We start from the raw sequence: 20181 nt of genomic DNA, 5'->3' as shown, positions 1-20181 counted from the left end.
TACAAGCCACTAATTCTCCTATTGCAAATAATTTTACAACTGAAAAGAAACTTAGCAAAATATAAAAGCAAACAGGTTCATGTCAGTATAATTGTTGATTCCTTCATTCAAGAGTGAAGGAATTAAAAACTACATGAGGGCCTGACGCATAAGCATGCTTATGCATCATGTGATCTAAGACACCATGATAACTAATTCCCCAAACCCAAATGCCAAGTAATAGACCATAATAAGGTTGAATATGTTATTTTAAAGAAAAGAAATTAACATTTTATTATTGCACACTTATATTGTTTTTTTTTTTTGTTGTTGGTATTCAAATTGCATTTCCTTCACATTGTCATTCAAACTTCAAAAAAGATATTCATGTCTTTGAATTTTCTAAAGCATGTTCCTAATACTAACTCTACAATATTTACTTCATGAGAGACTATTTTTTTCTCCTTTTAGGTTTTGTTTATGCCTTAAAACAACAAACATACTACACCCAATGGTGCTTGAACAAAACTTATGAAGTTGATTCTAAAAATGCTAAATTATCTATATATTGTGTGGTTGGGTTTGGTGAAGAATATGTTGGGTGTGTGTAGAATCTATAGATTTTTATTTCAACTTATTACAGTTGGAGTTTTTAGGTGATTCTATGCATTGTGTTTTTCAAGTGATGAAATTTGGTATTATTAATTTTGGGTATTTGGCTCATGGCAAACAAATATCTTACTACCTAGAACTAGATTCAAAATTATTAAAATCCTTTAATTCTAGCAATAGACAATCCATTTGTCTAAAACAAGTTTTAAGATAATTAAATGAAAAATTTTGGTCAACCTTTTTGTGGGGTATGCTTGTTTGTTTGACAAATTGCACTAATTCTCTTGAGAATATATTCTCATAATCATCATGATAGCCCATACATAAAATGCATGTCTATTTTAGTGCATGGTGTAAAATTAATGGAAGAATCCTAATATAAAAGTCTTGGCCAATTTGATCAAAAAATTAAAGCCAAGTCTTTTAACCAAGAGAAGAAATGAAAAGAGAGAGGAGAATATAAAGTATATTAATTTTTTTAAAGGAAATTCTCTTTAGTTAACTCACTTTAAAAAAAAAAGTTTCCTTCAGTTTGACTTGAGTAGAGTTTCAATTTAAGAATAATTTAAGTTTAATTAATTTAGTATATAAAAATAGGGAAAAAAAAGTATTTATTTATTGTTTTAATATAGTTAAATATCATTAATATTATAATAATCATTTTGCATGTTTCATTGTAAGATTGTTATCTAAAAAAATCATATATTGATATGTCTTAATGTATTTTTGAGCTTTTAAATTTAATTAATAAATACACTTAAATTATCATCGGGTAAGATTTGAGGGAGAGTTGGATCACTTAGTACTTCATATAGACATTCATAAATGTCCAAAAGTCGAAACCTTAGTCTTAAATTCTTTACTCACCTGTAAAGGCCAAATCAGATTTGGAATTTAAGAAATCTAGAAGTACGAAATTAGCCTAAACAACTAATAGAACTTTTCCCTTAGACATTTTCAGCGACCAACACCTTGTGGACTTGAGCCCAAGATAAGTGTTCTAATTCTTTTTAAATTAAGATCTTTTCCATTCTCTCTATTTGGAAGCTTCTAAGGAATCATTGCCAAATTGTATCCCTTCGAATAATACCTTCTCCATTGATTGGAGGTTCTTAAGATCCCACTTTATCTGCTTGAAAGCTGTCACAATCCCATTCCGGGAGCTCTTTTGACAACGTCTTTGATGTAGCAGAAGGCAAGGCACTTTTGATGCCTATATAACCAATTCTCTTATATAATCATCTCAACAATTAAGCAACTTAAGAGATTTCCTTAGTGAAGTAAATATAATGGCAAGTACAGATGAGGCCTTGGAGACCATTCTCTCCTTTGTTCCGGCCCTTGTTCTCAAATCCGCCGTACTCCTCAACATTCCTGATATCATCGCAAAAGAGGGCCCAAATGCATCCCTCTCTCTTCATGAGATCGCCTCTAAACTACCCACTCAAACTCCCAATCTGCATAACCTTTCTCGCATTCTCACTTATCTCTCTATCAAGGGCATTTTTGTCCAAAGCAACAACCCATCTGATAATGAGATCCAATATGGGCTGAGTGATAGTGGAAAGAGGTTTTATGTTAGGGAGAATAATCCAGGGAGCCTTGTGCCACTCCTCCTCATGGAAACACACCCTGTGTTAATGGAGGCGTGGCATCATCTTCATGAATGTGTGCTTCAAGACTGCAATGCATTTGAGAGGGCTCATGGAAAGGACTTGTGGGCATATGCCAAGGATGACCCACTTGTTAACAACGTTGTCAATGATTCCATGTCAACTCTTACAATTCTAACTATGGACCACATTTTGAGCTGCTATCATGGTTTTAAGGATGTCAAAACTTTGGTTGATGTAGGGGGAGGTAAAGGAAGGGCCCTACAGCACATTGTGAAGGCTTATCCTCACATCAATGGAATCAACTTTGATCTTCCTCATGTTGTTCACACTGCACCAATCATTCCAGGTAAATATTTCATCTTTTATCTATTCCATACTTTATATGAAAAAATTATGTATATGGGTATAAATTATAAGTCTACGCTTAAACATCACAACTTAAAGGAAAAATTAAGTTTGGAACAAGTGAGTCAATTTTAATTATTTAATATTTTTAGTCTAAGAGTCCAGCCTTAGTTTTTGATGTTTGAATCATGAGATATTATAGTAATTTTATGTCACAATATGTCTAACGAGCTTTCTTAATTATGTAATTTTTTAAGTAGGATTGATATTAGAACAAATAATTGGAAGTGTTTAAAAGAAAATAGTAGAATGAGAAAACATAGTATTTTATATTTCAAATATATATTTTATTCTAGACCTAAACATCACGTATTAATGACTAATTCCTAGGGTAAATGTGTCAAATAGTTAGAGCTGACATAAGTTTTTCCAAACTTAACTTTCTTTCTTAGTGTGTTTACTGAAAAGGTTTTTTATTGACAAATCTCGTTGTTTCAAAACTTTATCTATTCCATACTTTATATCAAAAATTATGTATATGGGTATAAATTATAAGTCTACTCTTCAACATCACAAATTAAAGAAAAAATTAAGTTTGCAACAAGTGAGTCAATTTTAATTATATAATATTTTAAGTCTAGGAGTCAAGTCTTAGTGTGTGATGTTTAAATCATGAGATATTATAGTAATTTTATGTCACAATAAGTCTAACAAGCTTTCTTAATTATGTAATTTTTTAAGCAGGTTTGATATCAGAACAAATAATTGGAAGTGTTTAAAAGGAAATAGTAGAACATGAGAAAACATTGTTTTTTATATTTTAGATATATAGTTTATTCTAGTCGTAAACATCACGTATTAATGACTAATTCTTAGGTTAAAAGTGTTAAATAGTTAGAGCCAACTCAAGTTTTTCCAAACTTAACTTTCTTTCTTAGTGTGTTTACTGAAAAGGTTTTTTATCGACAAATCTCCTTGTTTCAAAACTTTACATCACAAATTAAAGTAAAAATTAAGTTTGCAACAAGTGAGTCAATTTTAATTATTTAATATTTTTAGTCTAGGAGTCAATTCTTAGTGTGTAATGTTTGAATCATGAGATATTATAGTAATTTTATGTCACAATAAGTCTAACGAGCTTTCTTAATTATGTAATTTTTAAAGTAGGTTTGATATTAGAACAAATAATTAGAAGTGTTTAAAAGGAAATGGTAAAACATGAGAAAACATTGTTTTTTAATATTTCAAATATATATTTTATTCTAGTCATAAACATCATGTATTAATGACTAATTCCTAGGTTAAAAGTGTCAAATAGTTAGAGCTGACTCAAGTTTTTCAAAACTTAACTTTCTTTCTTAGTGTGTTTCTTGAAAAGGTTTTTAATCGACAAATCTCCTTGTTTCAAAACTTTACCTCATAACCGTGTGAAAGCAATATTATTTATACAGGAATAGAAAACATAGGTGGTAGCATGTTTGAAAGCATATCCATTGGAGATGCCTTATTTCTCAAGGTAAAATTACTCTTGTCAACCATCTCACTTAGTTTTAATTTCTTGAAAGATCTTTATTTGAGTTTTAGGTTATGATTGCATTTTGTGTGGGTGATGCAGAATGTATTTATAGACTGGGATGAGGAGAGTTGTGTACAGATACTTGGAAATTGCCACAAGGCTTTGCTTGAGAATGGAAAACTCATAGTGGTAGAAAATGTGAGGGTAGAAACATCAAAGACAAATAAGTCAATTGAAATAATTGGGGATTTAGTTATGATTTCCCTTGCAAATGGAGGAAAAGAGAGGAGTGAGGAGAAATGGAAAAGGTTACTTCATAATTCAGGATTTAGCATAGTAAAGATGATGGGCCTACCTGGACCATTCTCAAAACTGAAGATTATAGAAGCTATCAAGGTTTAAACACAATCTATGAGAAGGAAGTGATATTTGAAATTATAAACTCAAATTTTTACTTACAGATAACATTTGATAAGGGCATGTTCCCATACCACTACTCAATTTATTTTGGCTCGCAATAGCTGCACAACTTTTTTAAGAGATATTTATGAAGTTGGGAGCCAATGAATATGTATTGTTGCTTATTTTTCAATAGAAATTTTTTAATTAAAAAAATTTAATTTTATAAATGATTTGTACAGAAAAAAGTAATTAAATCTTTAAAAATGAGGGAGAAAATATTTGTGAAGCCGTAGTGTTTTGACAATATGGAGCCACTAGTTATTTTTAGTCCCGCCTCCTTTTCTACTAGATTATTTAATTCTTAAATAATAGTCACTCTCTTAAAATTGTAAAAGATTATAAATTATCCTTTTATCACACTAAAATTTTCATGAGATCACTTAACTCAAGAACATGGAATAACACCATCCTCCGAGGTAGATTGCAAGATTTAGATCATCCTCATCCCCTTTTTACGATCTTCTTTAAATTGCTTTTATATATTAAATTTTTTTTTTTACTAGATTGTGCTAATAATTATATTTTAATTTAAAATAATTTTATTATAGACTACCAACATTTATTCATAGGTGTTCTAAAGAATTTTAACATAATTTATTTTAAACTTGTAAAAACAAAGGTAAAGATATTTCAAAAATGATTGTAATCTTATTTTATCTAGTTTCATTAATAATGTTCAGATAGTAAATTATGTTTCTTATGCTAATTAGATAATTGATTATACTTATGTACACAAAAACATAATGATATGATGTTGGTAGTAGATGAAGTAGAAAAGTGTGGGTCATTCCAAATAATATTAGATAGAAAGCATGATCATGACAAAATATAATTAATAAGGGAATGATTATCTCTATATTGAAAGATCATCTTGACCATAGTTAAGCTAATGTGCATCAAGATTTAGGGATGTTTTAGATAGTCATGCTTATGTATGAGAGTCAGAATATTCTTCTTCTTTTTTGATAGGTTATCTTTGGAGTTATAATTCTATTTCATAATTATAGATCTATATTGTGCCAAAAAACTTTAATTTTAATTTTCTTTAGATTCTATATTGTGAATTATCTAAAAAAATAGCTAGACGACAATGATGATATTTTTGTATACTAAATTTAAGATTCCCTATCAAGATAATAGGATTGAAAATTTTCTTAATAGATAGAAATTTTAAAACTTGTACATGAACAACTGATATCTAACTTACAGATGCTATTTTGATAGATAATGTTCTTATACGATCAATCAATGCTAATAAATGATCAATGTGCAATCTTTAATGCAAATAGATGCCTTTTTACATATATAAGTTCAAATTATGAGTATTTGATAAAATTCATCCTTGTAACTTTTGGAATGAGATGTAAGAATATTGCAAATGAAAAGAATGAGAAGCCTAAAGTGCAACCTAATATTACAGAGTTGTTGTGGAGTCTAGAAAATGAAACTGAGTCTCTCCTTGTTCAGTTGGTCTAATTTAGTCATTTTGATGTTGTCTTGCTAGTTCTTGTTTGTTTTGGTCTTTGTTTTGTATTTTGGTTAAAACTTTTAGTGTGATCTTATATTTTGTATGTGTTACTAGTCTGGGGTGATTGTTTCTATCTTGTGATGTCATTGAAAATATATCTTTGAAGAGATTGTAAAGGGTTTCAAGGGCCTTCTAAACTTGTTTTTACCATTAATCAGAAACTTTTGGAATGTGATGTTGATGTTGTTATAGATGGTGACATTTAATGGCTATCATTTATATCAACTTATCTTGGTTGTTTGGATGATGATTTGTTGCTTTGATGATCCAAGTTAGTGTGCTCTAGACATTGTTGAGTTGATCTATCATTGTTTGCCATTGTCCTAAATTAATCTTGCAACATAATGTCATGTTTTCCTTTGGGTTTGAACTTATATGAAAAGTGGTTAATGTGCTTTGAAACATTATTTTCATTGTAACATGTGTCTCCTATTCCTTGGTTCCAAATATCATGGTGAAGGTATAGCGTATTGATTTGAGAAAGGAGGTTGTTTGGTCCATATTTTATTCCTTGCCACCAAAGGAATATTTTCTGGTGACCTATTTTAAATTATGATTAGGTTGAACTGAAAGCTTCATGTGATAGAGAATGGTGTAAGGAAAGGATTATTTGATGCTAAGAGGTATATATGTAATGAATTTAAATCTATTAAGGAAAGATCTATAAATTAGTGAAATATGCAAAAGGCTGCAACTAGTAGAAGAAACAAATATTTTTCTAGTGTTGGTATTTATTGGTGATAGTTATTTCAGCGATGGGTTCTTTTCATTATTCTTATTCAAGAAGATTGTATTTTTGTATATGTAGTGAGTGTTTTGTTTATGGTTGTAATAGTTGGATAGTAAGGCCAATCAATATGAGCCTTAAGGTTTACAATGAGAAAATTAGAAGTGAGCCTCTGTAAGAAACACCTTACCCAGCAATACTATTCATGAGAATTAGTTTCTCTATGGCTTTTCCCATCTTGTAATTCCACATAAATTTTGGTGTTTATGGTGTATGATATTTATGTGCTTTCATGTTTACATATATTTTGATTACCTGATTGGTTTTATATTGATTTGGACTAATTAAGTTTTATAGAACTATTTTGGGATAACTAATTCATTTTTATTTTTCAATAATTTATATTAGAACTTTGGTTTCTTGTAGAAGAGCTATAGTACTTGAAATAAATCAGATGGCCCATTTGAATGTCCTATGTTTGATGGATTTGACTACAATATCTCGAAAGTGAAAATGACAAGTTACGTGATTTTCATAAGCTACAATACCTAGAAATTTACTGAGACAAAATATGTTGCACTAGGGAATGGTCCTACTACTAAAAATGAGATTATGGATTATGAGAAGAATACAAAAGAAAGGTATGCAATCTTTAAAAGATTGAATTAATTAAACTTATTTCTTTGAATACTACTTGTGAAATTTGGGGAAATTTGAAAGATATTTTTGAAGGAAAGAGTCGAGTTATTAAAGGAATTAATGACTAAGTGGAGATATGAAGATGTTATGGAGAATATTCTTATACTTTACTAGAGAGCTATAGTAATAAGATCTCAATTATTAAGGATTTTTTTGATCCATTGAAGTTTATCAAATAGAAACTATTTCACATACTAACCATATGCAAAAGCATATTGGGTGTAGGGGAAATCTTGCATCACCCAAAAATATTTATGTCAATTCAATAAGGGTTGTTATAGTGCAGAGTTTCTTTTTCTGGAAACTTGCTATTTTTATTAAGTTGAGCATAAAAGCTCAGAATGTTTTGATTTCACACTTGGTGGTTCATCTTATTAGATATATTAATTTTTTGATTGAGTTTCATTGCCATACCATATGTATTGGAGAAGTTATTGAATATTTTTGGTACAAAATCTTTGAGCTCAATTTGGATTTATATTGATTTGGACTAATTAAGGTTTATAGAACTATTTTGGGATAACTAATTCATTTTTATTTTTCAATAATTTATATTAGAACTTTGGTTTCTTGTAGAAGAGATATAGTACTTGAAATAAATCAGATGGCCCATTTGAATGTCCTATGTTTGATGGATTTGACTACAATATCTCGAAAGTGAAAATGACAAGTTATGTGATTTTCATAAGCTACAATACCTAGAAATTTACTGAGACAAAATATGTTGCACTAGGGAATGGTCCTACTACTAAAAATGAGATTATGGATTATGAGAAGAATACAAAAGAAAGGTATGCAATCTTTAAAAGATTGAATTAATTAAACTTATTTCTTTGAATACTACTTGTGAAATTTGGGGAAATTTGAAAGATATTTTTGAAGGAAAGAGTCGAGTTATTAAAGGAATTAATGACTAAGTGGAGATATGAAGATGTTATGGAGAATATTCTTATACTTTACTAGAGAGCTATAGTAATAAGATCTCAATTATTAAGGATTTTTTTGATCCATTGAAGTTTATCAAATAGAAACTATTTCACATACTAACCATATGCAAAAGCATATTGGGTGTAGGGGAAATCTTGCATCACCCAAAAATATTTATGTCAATTAAATAAGGGTTGTTATAGTGCAGAGTTTCTTTTTTTGGAAACTTGCTATTTTTATTAAGTTGAGCATAAAAGCTCAGAATGTTTTGATTTCACACTTGGTGGTTCATCTTATTAGATATATTAATTTTTTGATTGAGTTTCATTGCCATACCATATGTATTGGAGAAGTTATTGAATATTTTTGGTACAAAATCTTTGAGCTCAATTTGGATTTATATTGATTTGGACTAATTAAGGTTTATAGAACTATTTTGGGATAACTAATTCATTTTTATTTTTCAATAATTTATATTAGAACTTTGGTTTCTTGTAGAAGAGATATAGTACTTGAAATAAATCAGATGGCCCATTTGAATGTCCTATGTTTGATGGATTTGACTACAATATCTCGAAAGTGAAAATGACAAGTTATGTGATTTTCATAAGCTACAATACCTAGAAATTTACTGAGACAAAATATGTTGCACTAGGGAATGGTCCTACTACTAAAAATGAGATTATGGATTATGAGAAGAATACAAAAGAAAGGTATGCAATCTTTAAAAGATTGAATTAATTAAACTTATTTCTTTGAATACTGCTTGTGAAATTTGGGGAAATTTGAAAGATATTTTTGAAGGAAAGAGTCGAGTTATTAAAGGAATTAATGACTAAGTGGAGATATGAAGATGTTATGGAGAATATTCTTATACTTTACTAGAGAGCTATAGTAATAAGATCTCAATTATTAAGGATTTTTTTGATCCATTGAAGTTTATCAAATAGAAACTATTTCACATACTAACCATATGCAAAAGCATATTGGGTGTAGGGGAAATCTTGCATCACCCAAAAATATTTATGTCAATTCAATAAGGGTTGTTATAGTGCAGAGTTTCTTTTTTTGGAAACTTGCTATTTTTATTAAGTTGAGCATAAAAGCTCAGAATGTTTTGATTTCATACTTGGTGGTTCATCTTATTAGATATATTAATTTTTTGATTGAGTTTCATTGCCATACCATATGTATTGGAGAAGTTATTTGAATATTTTTGGTACCATAAAAGAGAAGGAAATTTTTTCAATAACCTTTAAATACATGAAGATATAAGATGATATGGACAATGATACTTCATATGAGTTGGAGGCAAAATTTACAAGGAAGTTGAAGAGAGATATCAATAATACAAAGGTATGCTACCTTAAAAATATTTTAGATATAGAAAGATTAGTCATTTAGTAACTAGGTATCCTGAATAAAGAACAAGAATTTTTCTCAATAAGTTCAATAAGAATGTGCATTATGTTTATGAAAATAATAGTATTTTAGATAATGAATCATATCAAGGGGATTTTTTATATTTGGTAGAAAAAGAATCTAGATTTGATATCTATGACGTACCAAAAATCTAATTATAACATTGAAACTACGATATTCTATAGAAGAAATAAGAATGAATGGCTAATTGAAGTATATTTCATATCATATGGCTAGTGATATAAGTAAATTCATGAGACTTGAGGAATATGATGGAGGCCCTATTAGATTTGGAGATGATAAGGTAATACATATTGTTGGAATTCATTATATTACTTTGGATGGAAAGCATAACATTGATAAAGTTAACTTTGTGAAGGGTTTATATCATAATCTTTTGGGTGTTAGATAGATGTACAATAGCTACAATGTAAGATCCCAAAGAGATCCAAAAAAATTATTGTAGTTGAGAAGAGGACAAGTGGGAACATGTATTAACTAGGAGCTACAAATAGATTCTTAGTATTTCAAACCAATGACAGTTTTCTCTAGCACTAGAGGATGTGTCACATCAAATTTATCAACTTTCTAAGAATAAGTTTAACAAGCATACCTAGATATTTTTCAAAACTAGTCAAACTAGACAACATTATTTGTAAATGATATAAAAAAGAAAATAAGATAAGAGATATTTTAAAAGGAAAAGAATATCCATCTACTAGTTTTTTAGATATTGTATACACTGGCTTGCATGGTCCAATGATAGAAATAATCTTACAAGGTGAGAGACATGTCATGATTTTAATTGATGATTATTATAGAGTAACTTGCGATGCAATTTTAAGAGATAAAAAAAACATTAGATAAATTTAAGATATTTGATGTAGAAGAGTTGAGAATGAGAGTGATAGAAAAATTTAATTTTTTTAAAGATTTAATAGAGGAGATAGTTTACTTATGATGAATTTAATATTATTATTGATAAGAATGAAGTTAAAAGATAACTATCTATCATTATAACACCACAACAAAAAGATGTAGTAGAAAGAATGAATGATGTAGTTTACGAAGAAGCAAGAGAAATGATTAAATAAACCTTACCAGAGGTTTATTAGAGAGAAATAATACACACACCAATATACACCCTTAACAAAGTACTTTATCAAAAGACATGTGCTAATACATTGTATGAAATAGTGAAATACTTCAAAAAATGGAATTAAATGCTACATTTGCATAGATGAAGACAATCTTGGAATTTTTGATAGAAGAACTAATAAGGGAATATTTTAGGGATATTCTACAAAAAGTGAATGATACTCATATTATAACAAAATATTTGACAAGATAGTGAAAGTGCAAATGTAAAATTTGATGAAGATAAATAAATAAATATTGACATGCATATTAAATATTCAAATTAGATTACGCTAGGGAGAAAGGAAAGGAAGATAAGAAAAAGGAAGAGATAAAGTGGGTTTACTATCTATAACTAAAACCCCAAGGTACATAGAAATAAATCATTTAGAAAATATAGTATAGGAGATAAGAATAAACAACTTATCATAAGTAGAGAATCTCAATAGTACATAATATTGTGTCTACTCTCTTAGATTGAAATAAATATTATGGAAGATGCATGCAATGATCTGAAAAGGGTGAAGGAAATGGAGTAAGAGTCAGATTAAATAGAGACACATTAGATTTGAGAACTTATGCCCAAACTAGAAAAAAAAATGTGATTGGAAAAAATAGGTATTCCAAAACAAGATGTATGAAAATGGAAAGATAGTGAGAAATAAGGAAACACTAATTGCAAGGGTTGCACTCTTATTGAATGTATTGATTTTGACAAAACATATACCCCTAGTTCCCATATGGAAATTATACAAATATTCTTAGGTTTTGTAACCTTTAAAAATCTTAACTTTTATCACATGGATACTAAGAAAACATTCTTAAAGAGAATTGAATGATGAAATCTATATTGACAACTACATGAATTTAAGTCCATAAGTATTATGCACGTTGCTTGCAAGTTGAAGAAATAAATATATGGATTGAAGTAGGAACTTAGGGCCTAGTAGTGAATACTGGACAAACATATTATTAGACAAGGATTTTAAAAGGGGTCTATCTACATTAACTTATAGTATATAGTTTATTTAGATCATATCTTGAATATTATAGTTTATGTTGATGACACAATATTTGGAGGAAATTACGATATATGTAGAATATTTATAAATGAGACATAGAATGAATTTGAGATATCTATAATTGGTGAGTTAATTTTTTCATTAGATTATATAAGTATATTAGAACAGTAAGGAATTAAAGATAATATATCCTCCTTTACTTTTCCCTTTTCAACTTGTGTGAAAATTGGGGTAAGATCTAATATCTACACATCATCCTCTATTTTTCTTGCAACCAAATTTTTTTCTCTTCCCCTAGGCCATATAATGGTTAATTTTAGAGCTTTAAATTCCTTTTCATAAATTTTATCATGCATCTTTCCAAAATTCCCCAAACCATTTAAGGCATTATTACTCCCTGCACTAATACGTTTAAGTTTTTGTCATTCTAGAGTGCATTGCCTAGGGGTGACCTATCCTCTAGAGGGACCCTTTTGGGGGTTTTTGGGCCTGATGCAATATTTCTTATTTCTTTCTTACCTAGTGGAGTTGGGTCTTGTGTAAATTAACCCCAAAATCTCTATAAAAGGAGGATTACTATCTTCATTTTCACATCCACAATACATGAGTTAGAAGAAATATTTTCCAATGTATTAAGCAATATTTGAGAAATATATTGTACATTCAAGGAGTCCATGCAATTAAGCATTTCATCCATCATCAAGTGTCCATTTCCTTCTATAGATCTAGCTTCTTTGATCATTGGAAACAAAGGATTTTTTCTATCAAGGGAGGAAATCTACATTCATACATTGAAGTTTTCTTCTTCTATTCAACAAAAACATGATTTAAAAACATATAAAACATGAGATCTTATCATACATTATTTCCTTTTAGTTTTTATCTTGACTAAAAGATATTGTATCAACGTACTTGATCATATTCTAAGCAACAAAAGAATATATATGATATCGTATACTTTTTTGTTGTTTAATCTCTACTACATGATAGAATTTCTTCTATTTTATTTATCATTTCAAGATTAATTTTTAAACATGGGCTTGACCAAGGAAAGACCCTTTCTACAATAAATTGTTTCTTCTCTTGTGTGCAAGTGTATATTTGTGGACTTTCAAATTGAAAGAAGAAGACCTGGAGGTGAAATCACTATCACAGTCTCAAGACATTTTTCTTTTTCCCTCTTAGGCACATGTCACCCAAAAGTGATTAATATCAGGTATAGGTTTCCCAAAAGTGACTTATTCCTAGTGCACTCAAATTTTGATAGTTGAAAGTTATAGGTTTCAAGGTTTCTAAACTTGCCTTGATCTTAGTTTTGTTGCAACCTAATGATGTTAATACATATATGATTATGTGTCCTTTACTAGACCTCAAGGTGAGAGAATATTAATTTCTATTCCTCTTAACACATTCCTTTTATCCATTAGATTTTCTATAATCTTGAGAGTCATAATTTCCTTAATTTATCTCTCTTGCATATCTTCTTTCATTCCTACATAAGGGAGAACCCATTTTCTCCTCCTTAGGCTAGGTCTTGCATTTGTATCTCTTTCATCCCTTTGGGTTATACACAATATATTTGGAGCTTAAGCACCACATTGCATTCTCCTTCCTAATGTATATATAATTTGGTGGTGTACCACTACCGATCACCATTTTATATATTACAAAAAATAACAAACAATCAAATCAAATATAAGAGCACACTTTGTACTTCAAGTAACCAACAAAGATTTATAATATTACACCAAATATTAGATCAAATTTGATGATGAATAAATATTAATAATTCAATATATTACAATACTTTTTAACAATAAATCAAAATAAACATAACTTTTATTACTCTTTCAAATCAACAATAGTGAATTACCTACCAAAATACATCTCTAGATTCAATTTTCATGTTTGACTCAACTCCTTTATGACTTGTACAACATATTTTATGCAACTAAGAGATGGTACAGTACTCATTTTTTCCTTCCTAAGTTTTTATGGACATGTTACAAAATTTTACAAGTTAATAAGTTGATAACTAAAGTATTACAGGCATGTACAACTCCTTTGTGGTTGTCCTAGACTTGTTTGGTTGAATAGAAGTTGCTTTAAATCTAGAGAATTCAATTCTAAACATAAATAACTATTGACATGAAAGTTTTCACCCTTGACTAAATTTTTAACCTAACGAAAACCTCGTGTAACATGGAAACAATCTCCAAAGTGTAGGACTTTCCAATCAAAGATTGAGTCTCTAGAGAAGGTCGACTTCCTTATTATTAGGGTGAACCTAACTATTTGTTGAGAGGAAAAGGGAGAAAGAGATGCATAAAATCAAACGTTCTAGTCTAGAGCGGGTGATACACCAAATAGTATGTTTCGTCTTATCCCTGCCTACAGATGCATTTTTCATCAATATGATCTCAAAGTACATAGATTCAACCCTCGCTTAACTCAATAATCACATGCAAATCATAGAAAAATGAAATGCTATAAAGAAAGAACTTCACTTTATATCATTCAAGGCCAAATAGATACAATCATATGATTAAAGAATGTAGGCAATATATTAACAAAAGGCAAGAAGGTTTTTGCACATTTATTAATGGAAGAATGAGGCACAATAGAGAAATTACATTCATTCAAAGGAAAAAGGAAATTATAGTAGCAGAGCATATAATACAACTGCTATAGAATCAGGGAAAAAGACCAACCCCTAGAAGGGTTACAAAACTTTCTTTTATAGCTCAAGCATAACTAGGAAAATTTCTACTCAAATCCAAAACTCAACCATCTCATGTTATTGTAGATAAAAATAATTGAAAATCTAGGAATATTGGATCAGGGGCACATCCAAATGCAAGAAATATGATCCTTGTGTGCACATTTAACCTTGAAAAGACAAAAATGGTGGCTACGACTATTCTAATTGGGTAGATAGATAAGCTAAAATGATAGAAAGATAAAACCACATTCATCAGGCATGGAGAATAGTCAAAAATTTGTTACAAATGATCAAGGACCTATTCACCATTAAAGAGTTTCTTAATTGTGTGTTTAGAACCATGCCAAGTCAGTTGTATCATCATTTGAATGGTCAACCTCACTGCTTGGCCTCATATCATTGATGCTTAATGCCAAATCATCTTGTCTTCAAGTAGTATGTTGATCTAAACCTTTTCCTTTATTCATGGCTTCATGGATTATTTTATTACTTAGTTGTTTAGTCATGCGTAACCATGACTACCACAACTCATGCCTAATCACTGCTCCACAACTTGAAAAAACTTTAAGCCCTTGACTATTGCGACCCTATGACATCATAGAATTTCCTTCTTCACATCCTTGCAATTTTCAAGGATCTAACATTTATTTTTCCTGTGATACTGCGATGCCTAAATTTCTACCTTTGTCGTTCTTTAATAGCTGCCAAACATGAAGACTATTTTAACTATGTGATGTTGCAACTAAGGCTCTCATGATGATCAATCCCACTTGGACACATGTCCACTTCTCATATTAATGCAGTGGCTAAACATTACGCATCTTCAATAAGTGTGAATATGCCAACCATTGATCTAACAAGATATGACAGTTATGAAAAATCATGGTCCCTCTGAGGTTTTCGTAAGGAAAAACTTGACCTATGACCATGTGATTAACTGCTTCTACACCTTCACAACATCAAATTAGATGCTAGCATTAACAGTCATGAAATTGTTCTCACTATGGATTTAACTATATCGCACCTTCATGACCCATCTAAGGGTCAAGACACAAACTGGAGCAACTAAGTGATGGAAGCCAATCACATGATCAGGACTTGAAATATTCATAAGGATATACCATGAAATATGAGGAAAATGGTTAAGACTTAGGGATATAAGAGAAATTCAAAGTTTTATGTATCCCTAATAGGTTTACATGGCTATCAATGAACAAGTCAAAGAATGTAGACATGGCTACTGCCCTGGATATTCAAATTTTAGGAGGGGGGAAAAATGGCTCACATTTCTAGTGACTCAAAGGGGATGATTTCTTGCTAAGCATAGACTAGTGGCTTTTGAGCAATCCATTGGGCTAGAGTCACAAAAAATGAACCATGGATACTACTTGAAACTTCACAAAATTTTGTTTCTTTGGCAACTACAAAATTTTGAAAAAAAAAATTATTGTCTCTTAGATAATAGCCTATGACCATGCATTTAATGAAAGTAGGAAACTGCTCTACTATATACAAGAAACCTTAACCATCTTCAGAAGTAAGGTTTAAGGTAAATTCCATTAAGTGGAACTGGTAGGTTATCACCATCATGTTTGGATAGTTGAAAAGCTTTGGCCTTCTTAAAACTGGTGATAACATATGGGCCACTCCACATAGCATTAAATTTGGAGTGCCTACCTAGTTTATCTCTATATGAATCCCACTTAAGAACAAGATCTCCTTCAAAAACTCTGGTTGTAGCTTTCCTATCAAAACTCCTTTTGACCTGTTGTTGATGTGCCTCAAGTGTTTGCATAGCTTGTTGTCTCTTTTCTTTCAGTTTAATCAATTTTGTCACCCTGATTTTCATGGAATCATCCTCAACTATCTCTAACTAATCAGATAATTCAAGAGAGGGGATTCAAGTGAAATATAAATTCTTGCTTCCCTTCCATCTACTAGCATGAAGGGTGAGTTCTTGATCACTCTCTTAGGTGTGATCCTATCAGCCCAAAGAGCTGCTCTTAGCTTTGAATGCCAAAACCTTTGATTGTCCTTAATTTTCCTCTTGATAATCCTCATTAGATTCTTGTTGGAAGACTCAGCTAGGCCATTACCTTGGGGATAATAATTTTAGGAAGTGCTCAAATATATTCCATGTTCCAAATCCCAAGAGCGTATATGAGTTCCAAAAAAAGACTTGGCATTGTCTGATATTATTGTTGAGGGGACACTAAACCTGGTAACAATTCCATCAAGAAATTCCACTATTGAAGCCTTTGTGGCATCCTTCAAAGCTACTACTTCTATCCACATTGTAAAGTAATATGTTGCAGCTAAGATCCACTTGTGATCAGAGGTGGAAGATGGATTGATTGGACCAATAAAATCCATCCCCCATTGGCCAAATGGTTGATCAACCTAAATAGGATGAAGAGGAAGAGTTGGTGATCTTTGTTTACCTAAAAAGAAATCACACTTCTCACATTTTCTCACATATTTATGATAGTCATTGAATAGGATTTTCCAATAATAACCATCTCTCATGATCTTCATGGCTATTGTTCTAGCTAAGAAGTGACCACCATCAGGGCCATCATGAAACTCTTTGATCATTCTATTTGTCTAATTATGATTAATGCACCTTAACAGGGTTCTATTGAGATCTCTTTTGAAAAGAATCTCATCCAATAGGACAAAAGGAATAGACTACAATCTAAATCATCTTCTCTTACCCCTATCTAATCCTTGTGGATATCCCTTCTCCCAACAAGAAGGCTGTCATGTCATGTATCCACTTGTTTAATTTTCCATACCCTATTGGTTCTACATCCTCTAGGACTAGAGAAACCTCCTTAGTTATCTCCCAGGATGAAATCATCTACTTACACAATCCTTTACCTCTTACAAGTTTGGTGATCTTGATATCTATGTCATATTCCATGACCTTGGTGATCCATCCAACTCTTTTCTCATTGATATCTTTCTTCAGGAGGAAATATTTCACACTTGCATGTGGGACTAGGAGTTGGACCTTGTTATGTGATAGAAGATGTCTGAAATTTTTAATATCCCTTACAACAATAAGGACCTACTTCTCTACATGGTTATATTTTCCCTCTTAATCTTTAGTCCCTTCACTAAAGAAAGCAATGGGCTGCTCTAAATTCTCATCATTCAACTATGTTAGAATAGTTGATATACTCAACTCTCCTCCAAGAGAATAGAGAATAAAATATCTGTCAAAATTGGGGTTGAAAAAAGTGGGAGCTGATGCAGTTGATTTCTTGATCTACTCAAAACTAGCCTTCCCTTCCTCAGTCCAAGTGAACATCAATTTCTTCTTCAACATAGTTGTGAGAGATTTCACTGTGGAAGTAAGATTAGGGATGACCCTTCTTATGAAGTTGATCCTACCAAGAATTTTTTGCAATATTTTTTTATGGTTGGGAAGTGGGAGAGAGAGAGAGAGAGAGAGAGAGAGAGAGAGAGAGAGAGAGAGAGAGAGAGAGAGAGAGAGAGAGAGTTGATTCCACTCTCTGTGGATCTATTGTTAGCCCATTTCTTAACACAATGTGTCCTAAGAGCTTTCCTTTATCAATGGAAAACACACACTTTTTTGGTTTTTGAGACACACCATACTCTCTACATCTAATGAATACCTACCTCAAATGATCAAAGTGATTTGTAGAATATTTTTATAAGATAGTTATATCATCAAGATATACCAACTTAAAATTTTCCAACACACCTTTGAAGGCCATCTCCATTTCCTTTTAAAATGTAGCACTTGTGTTGGTTACTCCAAATGGCATTTTACAATAGGCATAGGTACCCCATTTGGTAGTGAAGGTTGTCTTATATTGGTCTAGCTCTTGGATTAGCACCTAATTATAGCCTGAAAACCTTTCTAAGCCACTAAACTTGGATAGAATTTTTTTGATAGAAGGGAGGGGATGGTGATCTTTAAGAGAAGCCTTATTAAGGTCCCTAAAATCTACACATAGCCTAATTTCTCCACTCTTCTTCTTAACAAGGACAAGATTAGCTACCCAAGAAGAGTGCTTGATAGGGAGAATAATGTTAGCCTCTATGAGCTTGGACAATTCTTTTTTCATTGAAGGTTCAATCTTAGGGGTTAACTAGCCTCTATTTTTGTCTAACAGGCTTTACATCATGGTTTAAATCTATAGTATGCTGAAATATGCTTGGGTCAAAACCCTTTAATTTCTCATATGTCCAAGCAATAACATCACTGAATTCTTGACACAAATTAATGAAAACTTCTTTTTCAATCTTAGTGCATACCTTGCCTAAGTTAAGAGTCTTTCCATCAACAATGGTGACAGGTGTGTAGTCACCCCTCTTTTTAGTCAAGTTTGAACCTTTACTTCTTGATTATCATTAGAGTTGAATATGCCCTCTAAAAGTGATTAGACCCTTAGGCAACTTACTGGAGTTAATATTTGCAATCTGATCCCCATTCTAACTTTGTAGTTTGGACTGATTTTTAGTAGAGAACTCTGCTTCATTTTGTGGGAAATTAAAAATTTTCAAATCAGAATAAATTTTTTGCCAATTATTGCAATTATCTGGGACAATAGGCCTTATAAAAATTATGATTTCTTGCTTCTTTTCATCAGCAACATATTCTGGTATATCATAATGAGCACCAATTGTTTTAAGCCTATCAGCATGCTTGTTCTTATTTCTAGGAACAATCTGAATATTGAATGCTTGGAAGCTTTCAAGTAGATCCGAAATTCTATGCTTGTATGACTTGAGAAGGTTGTTCTTGGTGATGTTTTTGCTCCTTAGTTGGTGAACAACCAACTTACTATCTCCATAAACCTTTAAAGCTTTGATTCTCCTCTTGTGAGCAAGTTGAAGGCCTTGGTTCAAGGCTTCATACTTTACCACATTATTAGTGAAATTGAATTGGATTTTGTATGAGAAGTCATATTTTTCCAAATCAAGAGAAATTGGCATTACACCAAAACCTAAACCATCTTTGTTCCTTGAGCCATCAAAGAACATATTCCACTATCCACTTGTATCTTCTTTTCTTTTCATGAGATTATGAATAGGAGCATCCTTTTTCAATATACAATATGTGCCAAGGTCTATTTCTAGAGCTTCTTGTACTGGATCAACTTGATAAGCAGTGGGCCACTCATCCAAAATATAATAAGGTACCTCTACTAAAGAAGTGGCAGGTTCATGAGTCATGCCCTCATCATCTATCTCATGAATTATATAATTCATGTTTACATGACTAGGTATGTAGGTCTCTATATGATTAAGGGCCAAACGTTCTACCCTTAAGGAAGCTCTTGTCCCATATATTATTCTAAATAACATATAGGACCAATATGCTACAATATGACCACTTATTTGTATAGTGAAGTCTCTAGAAAGATAGATAGAAAAATATGGCTCAACGTCAGTTACCGACCTATCTTGTGTGATAGTACAACCAGGACATGCA

General features: G+C 31.0%; 1 protein-coding gene across 1 annotated transcript; it reads left to right on the top strand.

The window, feature by feature from the left end:
* Positions 1-1785: 1785 nt before the first annotated feature.
* On the top strand, positions 1786-4675 carry LOC149568045 (desmethylxanthohumol 6'-O-methyltransferase-like). Its single transcript, XM_089817511.1, has 3 exons — positions 1786-2553; positions 4004-4068; positions 4168-4675. The coding sequence occupies exons 1-3, from the start codon at positions 1881-1883 to the stop codon at positions 4468-4470; spliced, it is 1041 nt and encodes a 346-aa protein (XP_089673637.1). The 5' UTR covers positions 1786-1880; the 3' UTR covers positions 4471-4675.
* Positions 4676-20181: the final 15506 nt, after the last annotated feature.

This window comes from Cupressus sempervirens, chromosome 3 (assembly GCF_028749045.1).
Source record: "Cupressus sempervirens isolate cs-2001-9-10 chromosome 3, ASM2874904v1, whole genome shotgun sequence".
Taxonomy (NCBI): domain Eukaryota; kingdom Viridiplantae; phylum Streptophyta; class Pinopsida; order Cupressales; family Cupressaceae; genus Cupressus; species Cupressus sempervirens.
The sequence above is the reverse complement of the archived record's forward strand: the minus strand, read 5'-3'. Positions and strand labels throughout refer to the sequence as shown.

Excerpts from the sequence above, each read along its gene's own strand:
- LOC149568045 (XM_089817511.1), top strand. The coding sequence starts at position 1,881 with ATGGCAAGTACAGATGAGGCCTTGGAGACCATTCTCTCCTTTGTTCCG. Across the intron at positions 2,554-4,003 it reads CACTGCACCAATCATTCCAG|GAATAGAAAACATAGGTGGT; the intron begins GTAAATATTTCA and ends TTATTTATACAG. Across the intron at positions 4,069-4,167 it reads GAGATGCCTTATTTCTCAAG|AATGTATTTATAGACTGGGA; the intron begins GTAAAATTACTC and ends TGGGTGATGCAG.